The 19,072-nt window shown below is 35.6% G+C and overlaps 1 protein-coding gene across 5 annotated transcripts in view; it reads right to left on the reverse strand.

The window, feature by feature from the left end:
• Window positions 1–19,072, reverse strand: part of DTWD2 (DTW domain containing 2) — a 259,363-nt gene that overhangs the window by 221,531 nt on the left and 18,760 nt on the right. For all 5 annotated transcript variants that reach the window (XR_008993369.1, XM_057490755.1, XM_057490756.1 and 2 more), the window contains exons 3-4: window positions 15,992–16,086; window positions 13,609–13,801 (exon numbers count right to left, since the gene is read on the reverse strand). Coding sequence is in view for 4 of the 5 variants with exons in the window: in XM_057490755.1 (XP_057346738.1) it covers window positions 13,609–13,801; window positions 15,992–16,086 (288 nt within the window). In the remaining variant the exon portion in view is untranslated. The remainder of the gene's footprint in view (window positions 1–13,608; window positions 13,802–15,991; window positions 16,087–19,072) is intronic.

The raw sequence follows: 19,072 nt of genomic DNA on the forward strand, positions 1-19,072 counted from the left end.
AAGAAAAAGTTTTCAAGAAAATGTCTTCACGAGTGAGTGCTCCCAATGATGCCCTGTATATCAGCTGAGAAATTATGTTTTAGGGTAAGTTTCAAAGACAATACAGCAAGAATGTGCAAATACTCACTGGAAATCAGTTTATGAAGAAAGCCAGGAACCCCTACAAACATTTCTATATTTATCTTGGGTTTATTCTTAGCAAATGTCAAGAGTCTCCTGTGTAAAATCCCTCTGAGGGTAGCGATTCACTTGGAAATGGCCTGGATATATTAGACATTCAGATTGAAAGGAGGCAAAGTTAATGGTTTGCATTACAATTCCTTTATTCCCTAACTAGGTAAATATGAAGTTCAGATACGATTATTTCCTTATTTGGGGAGGGGGTGGGGGAATCTACATATTTTTTCTGTAAAGAAAGCAATACTTTGGATTTTAATTCTGATTTTTGTTTTCTTTCTACCATTTCTCTCATATATTTGGCACAAAATTTTTATACAACCATAGAAAGTGAATGGACCAACTGAGAGTGTCAGCTAAGACAAATTTATGCAAAAAACAGATGTGGGTGTATGTGTATTGAGGGGGTAAAAAAAACGACAAATTACTTTTAGAAATAAAATATAATTAACCACATTATTTATAAATTTTGGAGACTTAGACAAAAAACAATCTAAACTTTCCTTTTACATTTTTATTTTTTACTTGTTGGTCAAGACTATAAGAGAGAATTATTAAAATATTTATAAAGAGCACTAACTTTGAATGAACCAAGAAATGTATAAACAAAAATGCTTTTACAAGAAAGCAATGGATGTGTAGTAACCTAGTTATCTAAGGGGTTTTTCGTCTGCTGATCCATGCTTTTAAGTAATTCTTCTGATAGCAGCCCACATCGTCTAAGGAACTTCTTCCTGATTGTACTTCTGTCAATAATGGTACCACCATTCACCCCAATGAAAGGACCATCCCAGACTCTATACAGCAAAGGAGAAATCGTCTTTCTATTAAGATAAATAAAACCAGGAGAAGACTAATCTGCTGCTCCTCACAGACATCTTCCAGTAGCAGGAAGTCCAGTCATGATAAGAGAAAATCAGACCAACACAAAGGGAAGCAAACCTCAAAAACAGAGAGTTGCCTGAGAACCAGACCCAGCCAGGCCTGAAGCGATTCATATCCATTTCATGCTTCTCAGTTACAGGACCTATATCTTCCTTTTTTGTTTGACTTGGTCTGAGTTGGATTTCTGTCATTACTCATAAAAGGGTGTAGCTCCGGGGGGTACCATTTTCCCAGCCTGGGGTGAATAAACCCATGAAACCAAAATCAGTTGAGGGAAAAACTAAAGTGGAAGAAACCTGTTTACTGCATACAAGAAGCCTAGCTCCATCCATCCCTCTCCTATGGCTACTCGGGCTCACCAGTTTCTCTGGCTCAGCTCTTGCTCCCTCCACCCCCGTTTCTCCCATCCTAGCACATGCTCACCTCTCCCCTTTTGCAAGCACCTATTGCTAAGGAAATGGACTAAGGAGAGAACAGCTTCTCTCCACCCCTTGTAAACACCTATTGATATGGAGATGGACTAAGTCCAGGAGAGAGATTCTGGAAATACTGCAATTTTACCCACAAAGAGGCATGTTACTTAAAACATAATTGTATCCACTTATTAAAGGAGAGGTCCTACAAAAGTCTATTATAAGATGAAAATTTTTCTTTTCAGAAAAGCTAAGGAATATGGGTTACTAATTAACTAAAAATCACATATAATTTTTCAAGAACTGAAAAATATATTAAATACAAGCAAACCTTTTTAGTGTTACAGAAGCTGGTTGCTATATTATCAACATTTTATAATTTTATATCTAAAGATATGTCTACAATTAGTTCTAAAAATCAATACCCTTTTTAACTCAACTTACCTATTTATCTCTGTTTATATACATATAACTTTTTTTAGAAAGAGTGAATGTACAGATTTCATTGGTTTTTTGAAACAACTTCTAGGAATATATTTTCTCTAACCAAACTATACCCACATTTGGGCTAGATATTGAATGACACTCTAAAAAGCCATACATATTATTACTTCAAAGATGATCCATATTTCCCAAATATAATAAGATGAAATTGTCTCAAAATATCAAGATATACTTGTGATTATGAACAGTTTTGGGTTTTTAATTACTGTGTTTTTTTCAGGTAAAAAATTATTAACATAGGAGGGAGCCAAGATGGCGGCATGAGTAGAGCAGTGGAAATCTTCTCCCAAAACCACATATATCTATGAAAATATAACAAAGACAACTCTTCCTAGAATAAAGACCAGAGGACAGAGGACACAGGAAAACATCCAGACCACATCCACACCTACAAGAACCCAGTGCCTCGTAAAGGGGGTAAGATACAAGCCTTGACCCCACCGGACCCGAGCGCCCCTCGACCCAGCTCCCAGCGGGACAAGGGTGGGCAGAGCGGGAGGGACACGGAGCCCAGTACTGCTGAACACCCAGCCCCAGCCACCCGGACCAGAGCACAGAAAGAGTGCGTGCGCGGGGCCGTGGATACTAGGGATACAGGGCAGGAAGAACAGTGAGCAGGCACCGGAGGCCTGGCACCAGAGGACATAAGAAAACCGAGCGGCCATTTTTTATTTTTTTTTTGCTGTTTTGTTTTGGCGAGCACTTTTTGGAAGTCTTAAAGGGATAGGGACCCCAATACTAGGGAAACAGGGCAGCAAGACTGGTGAGCAGATGCTTGAGGCTAGCGCAGGAGAATAAAGAAAAACGAGCGGCCTTTTTTTTTGTTTATTTATTTTTTTAATTTAAAAAAAATTTATTTTTTTTGAGTCGTTGTTTACTTTTGCTGGGTGCTTTTTGGAAGTCTTAAAGGGGCAGGGCAGGACACTTAATCCAGAGGTAGGGAATCCAGTGATCTCTGGGCACCCTAATCCCCTGGGCTGCAGGGAGCAGGGAGGCCCCTTACAGAGATAAATAGCCTCCCAGCAGCTCCTGCTCCAACGCGACTCCACCATTTTGGAGTAGCTGCCCGAGCCAGGCCACGCCCACAGCAACAGCGGAGATTAACTCCATAGCAGCCGGGCAGGAAGCAGAAACCCTGTCTGCGCGCAGCTGCGCAGCACAAGCCACTAGAGGTCGCTGTTCTCCCAGGGGAGGAGGGCCACAAACCAACAAGAAGGGAAGTTCTTCCAGCCGTCACTCGTCCCAGCTCTGAAAACTATTCCTATCACCATGAAAAGGCAAAGCTACAGGCAGACAAAGATCACAGAGACAACACCAGAGAAGGAGACAGACCTAACCAGTCTTCCTGAGAAAGAATTCAAAATAAAAATCATAAACATGCTGACAGAGATGCAGAGAAATACGCAAGAGATATGGGATGAAGTCCGGAGGGAGATCACAGATGCCAGAAAGGAGATTACAGAAATGAAAAAAACTCTGGAAGGCTTTATAAGCAGAATGGATAGGATGCGAGAGGCCATTGATGGAATTGAAACCAGAGAACAGGAATGCATAGAACCTGACATAGAGAGAGATAAAGGATCTACAGGAATGAAACAATATTAAGAGAACTGTGTGACCAATCCAAAAGGAACAATATCTGTATTATAGGGGTACCAGAAGAAGAGAGAGGAAAAGGGATGGAAAGTATCTTGGAAGAAATAATTGCTGAAAACTTCCCCAAACTGGGGGAGGAAATAATTGAACAGACCACAGGAATACACCAAACTCCCAAAAGAAAGGATCCAAGGAGGACAACACCAAGACACATAATAATTAAAATGGCAAAGATCAAGGACAAGGAAAGAGTGTTAAAGGCAGCTAGAGAGAAAAAGGTCACCTATAAAGGAAAACCCATCAGGCTAACATCAGACTTCTCAACAGAAACCCTACAGGCTAGAAGAGAATGGCATGATATATTTAATACAATGAAACAGAAGGGCCTTGAACCAAGGATACTGTATCCAGCACGACTATCATTCAAATATGACGGTGGGATTAAACAATTCCCAGACAAACAAAAGCTGAGGGAATTTGCTTCCCACAAAACACCTCTACAGGACATCTTACAGGGACTGCTCTAGATGGCAGCACTCTTAGAAAGAGCACAGAACAAAACACCCAACATATGAAGAATGGAGGAGGAGGAATAAGAAGGGAGAGAAGAAAAGAATCTCCAGACAGTGTATATAACAGCTCAAAAAGCGAGCTAAGGTAGGCAGAAAGATACTAAAGAGGCTAACCTTGAACCTTTGGTAACCACGAATTTAAAGCCTGCAATGGCAATAAGTACATATCTTTCAATAGTCACCCTAAATGTTAATGGGCTGAATGCACCAATCAAAAGACACAGAGTAATAGAATGGATAAAAAGCAAGACCCATCTATATGCTGCTTACAAGAAACACACCTCAAACCCAAAGACATGTACAGACTAAAAGTCAAGGGATGGAAAAACATATTTCAGACAAACAACAGTGAGAAGAAAGCAGGGGTTGCAGTACTAATATCAGACAAAATAGACTTCAAAACAAAGAAAGTAACAAGAGATAAAGAAGGACACTACATAATGATAAAGGGCTCAGTCCAACAAGAGGATATAACCATTCTAAATATATATATGCACCCAACACAGGAGCACCAGCATATGTGAAACAAATACTAACAGATCTAAAGGGGGAAATAGACTGCAATGCATTCATTCTAGAAGACTTCAACACACCACTCACCCCAAAGGATAGATCCACTGGGCAGAAAATAAGTAAGGACACAAAAGTACTGAACAACACAGTAGAGCAGATGGACCTAATAGACATCTACAGAACTCTACATCCAAAAGCAACAGGTTACACATTCTTCTCAAGTGCACATGGAACATTCTCCAGAATAGACCACATACTAGGCCACAAAAAGAGCCTTAGTAAATTCCAAAAGATTGAAATCCTACCAATGAACTTTTCAGACCACAAAGGCATAAAACTAGAAATAAACTGTACAAAGAAAGCAAAAAGGCTCACAAACACATGGAGGCTTAACAACACGCTCCTAAATAATCAATGGATCAATGACCGAATCAAAATGGAGATCCAGCAATATATGGAAACAAATGACAACAACAACACTAAGCCTCAACTTCTATGGGACACAGCAAAAGCAGTCTTAAGAGGAAAGTATATAGCAATCCAGGCATATTTAAAGAAGGAAGAACAATCCCAAATGAATGGTCTAATGTCACAATTATCGAAATTGGAAAAAGAAGAACAGATGAGGCCTAAGGTCAGCAGAAGGAGGGACATAATAAAGATCAGAGAAGAAATAGATAAAATTGAGAAGAATAAAACAATAGCAAAAATCAATGAAACCAAGAGCCGGTTCTTCGAGAAAATAAACAAAATAGATAAGCCTCTAGCCAGACTTATTAAGAGGAAAAGAGAGTCCACACAAATCAACAGTATCAGAAACGAGAAAGGAAAAATGACGACGGACCCCACAGAAATACAAAGAATTATTAGAGAATACTATGAAAACCTATATGCTAACAAGCTGGGAAACCTAGGAGAAATGGACAACTTCCTAGGAAAATACAACCTTCCAAGACTGACCCAGAAAGAAACAGAAAATCTAAACAGACCAATTACCAGCAACGAACTGAAGCGGTAATCAAAAAACTACCAAAGAACAAAACCCCCGGGCCAGATGGATTTACCTCGGAATTTTATCAGACACACAGGGAAGACATAATACCCATTCTCCTTAAGTTTTCCAAAAAAATAGAGGAAGAGGGGATACTCCCAAACTCATTCTATGAAGCTAACATCACCCTAATACCAAAACCAGGCAAAGACCCCACCAAAAAAGAAAACTACAGACCAATATCCCTGATGAACGTACATGCAAAAATATTCAACAAAATATTAGCAAACCGAATTCAAAAATACATCAAAAGGATCGTACACCATGACCAAGTGGGATTCATCCCAGGGATGCAAGGATGGTACAACATTCGAAAGTCCATCAACATCATCCACCACATCAACAAAAAGAAAGACAAAAACCACATTATCATCTCCATAGACACTGAAAAAGCATTTGACAAAGTTCAACGTCCATTCATGATAAAAACTCTCAGCAAAATGGGAATAGAGGGCTAGTACCTCAACATAATAAAGGCCATATATGATAAACCCACAGTCAACATTATATTGAACAGCGAGAAGCTGAAAGCATTTCCTCTGAGATCGGGAACTAGACAGGGATGCCCACTCTCCCCACTGTTATTTAACATGGTACTGGAGGTCCTAGCCACGGCAATCAGACAAAACAAAGAAATACAAGGAATCCAGACTAGTAAAGAAGAAGTTAAACTGTCACTATTTGCAGATAACATGATACTGTACATAAAAAACCCTAAAGACTCCACCCCAAAACTACTAGAACTGATATCGGAATACAGCAAAGTTGCAGGATACAAAATCAACACACAGAAATCTGTGCTATCCTATACACTAACAATGAACCAACAGAAAGAGAAATCAGGAAAACAACTCCATTCACAATTGCATCAAAAAAATAAAACACCTAGGAATAAACCTAACCAAAGAAGTGAAAGACTTATACTCGGAAAACTACAAGTCACTCTTATGAGAAATTAAAGGGGACACTAACAAATGGAAACTCATCCCATGCTCGTGGCCAGGAAGAATTAATATCGTCAAAATGGCCATCCTGCCCAAAGCAATATACAGATTTGATGCAATCCCTATGAAACTACCAGCAACATTCTTCAATAAACTGGAACAAATAATTCAAAAATTCATATGGAAACACCAAAGACCCCGAATAGCCAAAGCAATCCTGAGAAAGAAGAATAAAGTAGGGGGGATCTCACTCCCCAACTTCAAGCTCTACTATAAAGCCAGAGTAATCATGACAATTTGGTACTGGCACAAGAACAGAGCCACAGATCAATGGAACAGACTAGAGAATTCAGACATTAACCCAGACATATATGGTCAATTAATATTTGATAAAGGAGCATGGACATACAATGGCAAAACGACAGTCTCTTCAACAGATGGTGCTGGCAAAACTGGACAGCTACATGTAGGAGAATGAAACTGGACCATTGTCTAACCCCATATACAAAAGTAAACTCAAAATGGATCAAAGACCTGAATGTAAGTCATGAAACCATTTAACTTTTGGAAGAAAACATAGGCAAAAACCTCTTAGACAAAAACATGAATGACCTCTTCTTGAACATATCTCCCCGGGCAAGGAAAACAACAGCAAAAATGAACAAGTGGGACTATATTAAGCTGAAAAGCTTCTGTACAGCAAAAGACACCATCAATAGAACAAAAAGGAATCCTACAGTATCGGAGAATATCTTTGAAAATGACAGATCTGATAAAGGCTTGATGTCCAGAATATATAAAGAGCTCACACGCCTCAACAAACAAAAAACAAATAACCCAATTAAAAAATGGGCAGAGGAACTGAACAGACAGCTCTCCAAAAAAGAAATACAGATGGCCAACAGACACATGAAAAGATGCCCCACATCGCTAATTATCAGAGAAATGCAAATTAAAACTACAATGAGGTATCACCTCACACCAGTAAGGATGGCTGCCATCCAAAAGACAGAGAACAACAAATGTTGGCGAGGCTGTGGAGAAAAGGGAACCCTCCTACACTGCTGGTGGGAATGTAAATTAGTTCAACCATTGTGGAAAGCAGTATGGAGGTACATCAAAATGCTCAGAACAGACTTACCATTTGATCCAGGAATTGCACTCCTAGGAATTTACCCTAAGAATGCAGCAATCAAGTTTGAGAAAGACCAATGCACCCCTATGTTTATCGCAGCACTATTTACAATAGCCAGAATTGGAAGCAACCTAAATGTCCATCAATAGATGAATGGATAAAGAAGATGTGGTACATATACACAATGGAATACTACTCAGCCATAAGAAAAGGGCAAATCCAACCATTTGCAGCAACATGGATGGAGCTGGAGGGTATTATGCTCAGTGAAATAAGCCAAGCGGAGAAAGAGAAATACCAAATGATTTCACTCATCTGTGGAATATAAGAACAAAGGAAAAACTGAAGGAACAAAACAGCAGCAGAATCACAGAATTCAAGAATGGACTAACAGGTACCAAAGGGAAAGGGACTGGGGAGGATGGGTGGGTAGGGAGAGATAAGTGGGTGGAGAAGAAGGGGGTTATTATGAATAGCATGCATGGGGGGGTGGGAAAAAGGGGAGGGCTGTACAACACAGAGAAGGCAACTAGTGATTCTACAACATTTGCTATGCTGATGGACAGTGACTGTAAAGAGGTTTATAGGGGGACCTGGTATAGGGGAGAGCCTAGTAAACATAATATTCATCATTTAAGTGTAGATTAATGATACAAAAAAAAAAAAAAGGCAGTTCCCGTGTGGAGACCTCCAATGAGTTCTACACAAGGGTATAAAGGGCATATAAAAGTGTAGGCAAAGGGTCTGTTTGTGTTTATACAGAGTATCAAAGCCTAATTGGGCTACCCCAAAAATGAACTAAGATACGATATGAAAAAGAACTTCCAACATCTGCACTCTCTGGAAGACTCATGCCAGAAGATGATCATCAAAAAACCCCAACAAAGATCCACGCACTGCTACAGCTGTAGATGCACTCATCCCACCAGTTCCTGGACTTGCCATGGGAATGAAGAAGGAGATATCTAAGCTGGCCTGTGCATACAGTGAAACAACAAATTTCACTGGATCTATACTGTTGGAACTCAACCAAGAATTAGGAGAAGTGCAAATTGTAGTGCTCCAAAATCTTACAACTACAGACTATTTACTGTTAAAAGAACATATGGGATGTGAACAGTCCCCAGGAATGGGTTGTTTTAATTTGTCTGATTTCTCTCGGACTGTTCGGGTTCAGTTGGACAATATCCACCATATCATAGATAGGTTTTCACAAATGCCTAAGGTGCCTAACTGGTTTTCTTGATTTCACTGGAGATGGCTGGTAATTACAGGTATGCTTTGGTTATGTAACTATACTCCTATTATGTTAATGTGTGTGCACAATTTACTTAGTAGTTTAAAACCTATACATGCTGAAGTTACTCTACAAGAAGATATGTCAAAGAAATAATCAATCTTCCCATGTTTTCTTCCGCCTGCTACTTCTATAGCTTTTCTTCTTCCTTCCTAATTACAACCCTTAAATAGAATTCGTGCCTCATATCAAATTTACCGAGTATCATAATTCTTCCAAGTGGTAAAGATACCTCAAGACAAATGCTGGGCATAGAAGCCACAGGGCACAAATATGCAAAGAAGTAAAAAGTTAACCTTTTCAAACAATAAGGCTTCTCTCTCACTTACCAACTTTACATTTTCCTGTATGGCCCCAGATGACTGGTTAGCCAGAGACGGGTAAGATTCCTCAAGGGAGGAACAACCTAAGACAGGCACAGTCGCAGGGGGGCCATCAGGTGAGAAATTGGGGATCAACTGAGGTGAGGCTTAGAACCTCACTCCCCCTGTTCTGAGAGAAATCTTCTGCATACGTGGATGTTTTATTGCCCTTGTCTAGCTTGGATTAACACATAGTCTACAGGCACACACCTGATCATCTACACTTGCTCTCTTACAACACTAAACTATGTTTTCTATGTTTATCTTGTATCTACCTACCACTTCAGCATTTTATTAAAAATAATAATAATAAAGAGAGAAATGTGGTATCCACACATAAATCAAGTATAAAAATCAAATGAGTATTCATTCATATTTGAACTGACTGTTTATAGTTCATAATGCATGAGCAAAACCAAAAGTTTCTGTGATGACAGCCCTTGTACTGTTCACCATGTAAGTTATTCACTATGTAAGAATTTGTTCTCCATGTAAGAACTTATTCGTTATGCTTCAGAAGATTGGAGACTGACGAAAATTACGCTTGGGGTGGATTAATGATTGTGCATTTAGCATTGACTCCCCTATACAGAATTTTATTGTTGTTAACAACCGTTTGATCAATAAATATGAGAGATGCCCTCACAAGAAAAAAAAAAAAAAGTACACACTTCCAATTGTAAAATAAATAAGTAACCGGGATGTAATGTATAGCATAAGGAATATAGTCAAAATATTGTAACAACTTGGTATGGTGATAGCTGGTACCTAGAATTATCATGTATATAAATGTTGAAACACTGTGTTGTACACCTGAAACTAATGTAATACTGTGTGTCAACTACCCTTCAATAAAAAATAATTATCTACAAAAAAAAAAAATTATTAAGATAAGATCATCTTTGCTGGGCTAGAGCTTGTAAAATTCCATTTCAAAAAGTAAAATTTGGATATCCATTCCTCACTCTCAAAAGGTTCAGAAAACCATAACTAAACAGAGAAAGAGAGGCCAACATGGCAAATATGGCACAAAATGTTAACACTTGAGGGTATTTGAAGAACCTTTTTATTATCTTGAAACTTTTAAGTCTGAAGTTATAACAACATAAAAGTTAACAACTTAGTACCTTGTTGTCATATCATTACCAGAAATGATTTATATATATATATCTATTTTCTATTTTGTGAACTTTGTTTTCATACATACAGCACATTCTTTAACTGACATTTTTGCCTTTACATTTTTCCTCTCTAAGCACTCTAAGCTTATGAAGCCTTTATCTGATTCATAGTTTTCCAGAAAACCATTTGCCTTTTCACTTTCGTTTATGGTGATATTTTCCCTCATGAAGTCAAATATATCTGATGTTACTCTAAAGTATTTTCTTTTATCTTATGGTTGTAAAATACCCACTTAAAGGTTAAACAAATACCCATGGTACATTTGCTTCTGGTTTGGAGAAACAAAAAGGAGGAAGATTGATAGAAATGTATAGCATAGTAGGACTGGGGAAATTATTTAATTTACCTATTCTCTTATCTGCTACTCAATTTAAAGGAGAAAAATAATTTTGGTGAATTATACTTTTTAAAATAACTTTTCATCTTTTTTTATTGATGTATCATCAACATACAGTTTTATATTGGTTTCAACACAGTGGTTCAACAGTTTCCCATATTATTAAATCCTCACCCACTCTACTGCAGTTAAACTTTTTAATGTGACTATATACTTCATTTCTATGGTAGTCATGTAGTTACGACAAAATGAAAGACTGACCATGCAGAGATGGCATATCCGTGCAAAAAAAAAGGAAAAAACTTTCAAATATCTGCACCAGAACCTTTTATAGATGTAACACTTTTGTTAAACTTTCTTTGTATATTGGGCAAATTTGTGGATTTTTTACCTGGAATGTACCACAATTTAAGAGTATTCATGCCTTTTATGAACTGGTTCTTGTGGGATACAGGGAATATTTAAGAACTTAGATAAAACTATGCAAGCTATTATGTAATAGCTAATACGTATATATCCTGGGTGGAAGTTTTCCATTTGAGAAGCAGTTTACCACTTTGGTTAAGACCATAAGCTTTAGCTCTAAACTAGATGGATTAAAATTGTAGCTCTGTTGTGAAACAGTTATGTGATCTAAAGCAAATTATTTAACATTTGTGTGTCTTGGTTTCCTCATCTGTTATCTAAGATAATAACAATATTTACCACACAGATTTGAGGAGATTAAACAAGATAATACATGCAAAGCACTTGGAATTTGTGCTGGTCCACTCAAAGGACACAACATGTCAGCTATTTTTTAGAACTGTTTCTTATATTTGATTCTCATTCCACAGCCATGTCTACATTTTAGTCAAAGGGAATGAAAATGACAAAGAACTTGAGATTATAATTTCAGAAACAGGGTTTCACTGTTACTTTTCTCTAAGTACATGGTGTGTATGCACCTAACAATAACATAGACAAACATATAAAACTGTGGGATATGCAGGAATAATGTCATTAAAAATACATAAACATAGGCTTTTCATATAACTTTTTCAGTATCAAACAGCCCAAGTACACCAAAAATAAAAGTATAAAGAAAAATGCAAAATACAAACTTTTAAAAAAGGTAATATTTATCCCACTAAATACAAAATGTGAATTTTTTTAAATTCGTAGACTATGTACAAAAATTTGCCTGTACTTACCCACATAAAATCATAAACGTATTCAAATACTGTAGGCAATGTTCTTTTCACAATCCAACAAAGTAAAAAATAAAAATAAAAGTGACTAAAAATATTATAGCACTTGAAAACACACTAAATAATCCATGGGTAGAAAAAAATCAAAACAAATTACAAGTCATATCAATGCTATAGATAGAACACATCACCCAAAACTACAGATTACAAAGAAAGTTAGTAAATACTGCAGCCTTCTCTCCTTATTTTACTAAGGAAGGAACTTGCTGCTCTTAATAAAAGAATATAGTACTCTCATTACAAATCTTACAAAATCAGAAAATAATAAACTGAAAGAAATGAAAGAAACTGACCAAGACAAAAGTTCAAATTAATGAAAAAAAAAAAAAGTACAATAGCTATTAAAATAATCCAAAGGCTAATAATTTAAAAACTCAATAATATAGATAAATGTCTTTCAAGTCTGTTCATGGAAAAAAAATGTGTGTGTATGATTAGAAAGGAGAAAGGACACATTCAGAAGAAATTAAAGTATTTAAGACTAAATACTGATATATGGCAACCAATATGTCAACTCAGGGAAAAGGCTAAAAAAGATAAAAATTATTAAAAACTGAACCAAATAGTAGTAGAAATCTTCAATGATTTCTATAAAATAATTTGAAATAAGGATTTAAAAGTTACCTTTTCTAAAGACACCAGAACCAGGTGGTTTCACCAATGAGTTCCATCTATTTTTTTAAGGCTCAAGGAATTTAATTATTTACACTAGGCCAGGCCATAGGAAAATATTAAGAGCTCTATTTATTTGGTAAAGTAACATTATCTTAGCAACCAAACCTAATAGTAAAAGTACAATATACAAATTATAATTCACTACCACTAAATAAAATTAGGCTTCAGCAGTATATCAAAAGGATAACATAATTTGACTAAGTAGAGTTCATTCCAAGGACACAAGAATGGTCAATACTAGGAGAGTATCATTATCATTAATTATATCAACCAAGTGAATGACATACGTATGTTTATAATAATGAAAAACAAAATAGTATTTCATAAAAATTGAGCCATTCCTAATAAGAACAAAGTAATTTAATTGTCAAGAAAAAATATTTAAACGTAACACTTCTTAACAAAAACACTACTATATATAGCAAAAATTAGTCCTTAGACTTCTCTCCTTAAATGTCTGAAAGACTCTTAATATAGCTAAATGCATGAACTATGGTGACATCTGTCAGTAGGAACTGAGAAAGAAAAAACATACTTGAAATGTTATATATGTTTATCTCACACACACACAAGCATATATATTTCTATGTACATACATTCACACATATAAACACCATCAAATTTATATACAAAAACATGTATTTCTTCACAGAAAACAAATACAACATATATAATTATACATTTGTATTTATTCTATTTTAAAATACTAGTTTACCTGTTTTGGCAGTCGGAACAAGGAATTCTTATAGAAAATGTCCTTTGCCTGGCTCCATGTACCATCAATGATGATGATGGTGGAAGGATAAATAGGAGAATCTAATATAAATTCTTCCAAATTAGCAGCCTCAGCCCCTGGATATAATATTAATGTGTCAGATTTCCGACAAACAGTTGAAATTTCAGGATCTCTAAAAGTTGAAAAAAGAAGTCTTTATTAGGTGGTGGGGAGGGGGGAAAGTTCTATTGTTCTTACTGAATGTTATTCAAAAACACATGTCAAAGCATTTGGGCACTGGAGATGGAATAATGAAAGAGACACCTCTGTCTGCATGCAACAAAACAACATAAAAGGGGAAGGAGACAAGTTAGAGAGTCAATTAAAGACAGTAAATGGCATCTTCAAACTGATAAACGGCATCTATAAAAAAATGTACAGCCAATATAATATTTAACAATGTCCCATAAGATTGGGATCAAGGTAAAGATGTTGGCTTTCACCACTCCTAATAATCATTGTTCTTAAGGTCCCAGTACTGTAATAAGGCAAGAAAATGAAATAAAAGGCATGAATATTGGAAAGGAAGAAGTATAAATGACCATACTTGCAGATAATAATGCCACTTAGATAGTTCTAGGGACTCTACAAGACAATTTTCAGAACAAATGAATTTAGAAAGTCACTGGGTACAAGGTTAATATACAAAACCCAAATGTTTCCTTATATAGTAGAGGCAAAGAAATTGAAAATAAGTATTTTTAAAATCCACTTACCAAAGATATGAAAAGCAGTATGTTTCTTAATCATTCTCCCATGATTACATCATACACTCTAACAAAAGCCTAAGTTAATCATTCAATTACCAGATTAATATTAAGTCAGTAATCTTAATTAACTTTAAGATGTATCACTGAATAATAATTTACTAAGTAAGCACTATAATAGACACCATAGGAAAAACTTAACTACTTAATAAAACAGGCCCAAAATGGCAAACTTCTCTTCCCCAAGCACATTTGCGGACTGGTGAAATAGTCAAATGTCACGGATGACCCAGATAGTTTGCACTTCTGCCACCATAAATGCTCACTACTTTTGCAAAATAACCTGGAGCGAAGTTGGTAGATTAGGTGGAACAGAGTTTCACATTATATATATAGACCCACATCCACCCAAGAATTACAGAGAAACTACATTACGAAAAGCCTCTGTGTGAAATAAGTGTTCCATGTAAATCGCATAGCTGTGTTTTCCCTGTGAAGAGCTCTGGATCTCACTCCGATGTGCAACAAAATGTCGAAATCATAACTGTACCACCAAGCCGAGTAAATCTCACGTCCAGGAGCAAGGCAATGCAAAACCTTCAATAGAAAATTCTATAGGGGAAAAGAATGCCTAGCCAATAGTTTCAGAGAAGGGAAAAAAATATTATAGAGTCTAAAGTGACGTTACTTTCATAATATGAAGCTAAATAATAAAGGAAGCTAAAATAATAAAGGAAGGAAAAAGTGTGGTCGATTCTTTGGGCTTGGTGCTAGTATTAGTCTTAGTTAGCATTTTCATAAATGAATTCATAGCAACTTCCATATTTTCAAGAGAAATTAAATTCTGCATCTAAAAATATATTTGTACAGACAGGATCAAAGTAATTTGTGTAGGCTTTCTGAATGGATAGAAAAGCAACAAATATGCGAAGACTTGTAGAAAAATTTAAAAATACATAGAGTATGTAATATATATGTATGATAATGGGTTCTGTAATACACTGTGAAAAAAGGTCCAAGAACATCAGAACTGTCAATGAAGGTATAAACTAATGGGCTGCTGTATGTAAAAATTCTGAGCCTTATCAAAAAGAATATTTTAGAGATGACAGGAAAAGGCAGTCTATCCTTTAAAAAAGTATGATGTGTCTATAACAACAATATTAAATATAATTCTACTCAGTGTACCTTAGAAAAGCTTTAATATGCTAGAAATGTGTAGATAAGTACTTATATAAACATATATCATATATAATTATAAAAAAAAGAAAAAAACTGAACTAAGTCTAATACAAGTATCCTACCATCTTGAAGGCACTTTTTAACAAAAATGAAACAGTAAACACGAGCCCTTTAGGCTCAACATATATTACTATGGAATTCAGATAATGCTTATTCCTTTGTTTACTCCATTCTGGTCTGTGTTTCTGAAGGGTGTGTTTGTTTATATTTTGCTTTGTTTTTCTTTTATTAATTTGAGGGAGAATGCAGAACTTAAATTTTTTGGCCACTTTCAATATGCCAAGTTCTAGGTCTAATGAATAAGCTGATGGAAACCAGTTTTAAAGATTTGTGTAGGAAACAACTATTTTATATTGCCCTGAAAGTTAATTTACCTTTCTTCACTGAAGCGACGACCAACCTTGACTTTACACTTGTCCTGGGGGAGGCACGCTGCTAGTAGAGGAACTGTCCGCAACACTTTATTTTCCTTCAATTGAAAATTTAATTGAAATGTAGGTTTTTACTGAAACACACTTTTAAAACTTTCATGTCTAACATTTGATTCATAACATTATATATAATTTTCCAAATCTTTCAGTATAGACTACAGTTTAATAAAAAGACCTATACTTTCTCTGAATTATCAGCATTAAATATAATACAACTGTGCATTTTTATTCTATTTGGGTGTATTTAGAGGTCTACTGATCAAATAACATTAATCTAAATAATGTTTAAGGTTATGAAAAATGTAAATCTGTGCTTAACTAAATTGAATCATTTATTCTGAGAAACTTTATTTCAATAGTAATTACATTTTGTAGTACGTCAGTTTGAAGGTAATTGCCTAGATCTGTATGCTCTAAAAAACAAAACAATGAGTTATCAAAGGGACACAGAAGCCAATCACAAAGAGCTCCCAATGGCCAAACTGGAACAACTTCAGCAACAAAATAAGTAACATGATATTTGGATTACAACCCAAAATATAAAAAAAAGAGTCCAGATTGACATAAATAAATGACAAAAATAATAAATGGGAGAGAAGAGAAATCCTTATAGAAGAATTTCAAGTAATAAATTTTAATACTCCCCACTCTAGGAGGTGGAGCTTAATATCTCCTTCTGAACACTTGAGTGTGGGCTGGATTTATGAACTTGCTTCCAAAGAGTAAAGAGTATGGAAGGGGGAAAAAATTATAACTTTAGAGTGAAATAATCTGGTGACCATTTCTGTAAATTTCATCAACTCTCATCAGTGTTTTTTTTTCAAATGTCCTAGCTTCCAATACTACAAACCACCTTTCTTGTTGTCACAAGAATTCTATCCTTCAGAGTAGAGCCAGGTGATTAGCTATTCTGCCTTAGACTTGAACATCTCTCGGTTATTTTATTCTATAATGTTCAGTCACTGTTTGGCTCTTCCACACTAGCACAACTGGGGAAGTCATGCTTGATCAAATAAGTGGCAGAGGCCCTCTCTAATCAGTCTACCTATACACAACCCAGTGTTTTCTTTATCACTTTACATAATCTTGATTATATACATCCTTACAGTGAATAATTTGACTATCTTTGTGTCTACAAAAGAATGAGAGTGTACTTAGGGAACACCAAATACTACTTACTTTAGAAATAGCAGAGTTACTTAGCAAATTAATACACAAAACAATAATGTTACATACGATTTTACTAAAGTAATTCAAAATAAATTTACAATTACAGCATTTATATATCTATAACAGAAACCAAAAGTATTGTATTAACAGTATTCAACCACCACATGCACACATGCTATATACATATATACACTCTTTGCAGCACTTTTATGTTTACCCCTTTCACCCCTAGGTCTCTGAAGTATTGATTAAAATAGTATGTAAAAGGCACATTTAAAGATGCTGAGAGTAATTAAACTGACCTATCAAATAAAAAGTTGGAAAAGGAAATACAAGAGTCAGAATTTGCTCAGATTTTAACTAAGAATAACATAAGGCAGGCTGGAGCTCTGAAGGACCCTGAAAATAGCAATCTGGAGCAGCTTATATGAAGAATGGGCCTCGGAGGAGATAGGTGAGAGGAATGTTTGAGGACATTTTCCAGTATTTCACACTGCTTTCTTCCCTTCTTACCATCACTATAAGACTTTGACACATGCTTAAATCACTTTCCAAACTTTTATCGAAGTAACACATGTATACATGTCAAATTAAAGAGTTCCAAATTATTTATAATATTCCCAGATACACTCCCAAAGGCAATCACTTTAACTCTTTTAGCTATTTCTTCTGGTAACTATCTCCATAATTCTATGTAATATGTATGTTTTGCTATTTCTTGATTTATCGATTTTAGGTATTATCTACAAACTACCACTTATTATCATCATAATAGCAAACTGTAATTAATTTCATTCTAAGTACATTTTACATATATAGATTCATTTACTGTTCACAGTAAAATAATAAAAAAATACATCTTTTATCATATCCATTTTACTAATGATGAAACCAAAGCATGGAGAGGTTAATTAACTTACCCAGGGTTACAGAGTTGACAGAACTATTAGGGACTTAAACTCAAAGCAAACTGGCTCCAGGGTACTCACTCTAACCAACTGTACTTTATAACTATGGCCTCTTATAAATAAATGAGGATTTAGCTTTCTCACATCATTCTTTACCCTAAGATTTTCTAATATTTTTAGTTAAATCAATAAATAGTAAACGTTGCAACCATTATTGCAACATTTACACTGTTCACAAAAGGCCAAGCAATTGACCATAATATATCTTCTTGTAAAGCTTTTTGTTATTTTTGTGATGACTATATTGTTTTACCCTTAAGTAATTTTCTACATATATACACCTACTCTTTGAAATGCACTACCATATCACTTCAGTTATCTTCTACTCCATCAAGTCTTCTTTTCCCAAAGTCCCTTCCTAGAGCCTGTCCAAATGGTTTTCAATCACCTTTTTTTTAGGGGGGAGTCATATGAAGAATGGTGCTAGGAGGAGAATGGCATATTCTTTTATTGACAACAGTGTGCTCAGATTAAGCACAAGTCAGCCCAGTATTACTTAGTTAGATTAAAATTGGAAAGTTCCTTGGGTGATAAGGAAAAACAATATGAATACATGTGTACATACATAAAATGCATTTGCAGCACACACAGTTATAAAAAGATACCTAAACTGTGTATTAACCAAAGAAGGAAGGCGGGAGGGAATGATTTGAAAACACTAAACCTGCCACGGATCAATGAAAACACTACATTTTAAAAGCCATCTTATGTCTAGAACCACACAATAATGAAAAGACACCATCTATATACACTGCTAAATGAAAATAGCATTTGCCATCAGAAGCCAAGTGTTCACTGTTATGACAATAAGTTATAGTTTCATGTAAATTGGAGCCGCACAGGTATTGTAAGTTTAAATGCAGCAAAATAACGCTACTGATCAAAT

This window comes from Manis pentadactyla, chromosome 13 (genome assembly GCF_030020395.1).
Source record: "Manis pentadactyla isolate mManPen7 chromosome 13, mManPen7.hap1, whole genome shotgun sequence".
NCBI lineage: Eukaryota > Metazoa > Chordata > Mammalia > Pholidota > Manidae > Manis > Manis pentadactyla.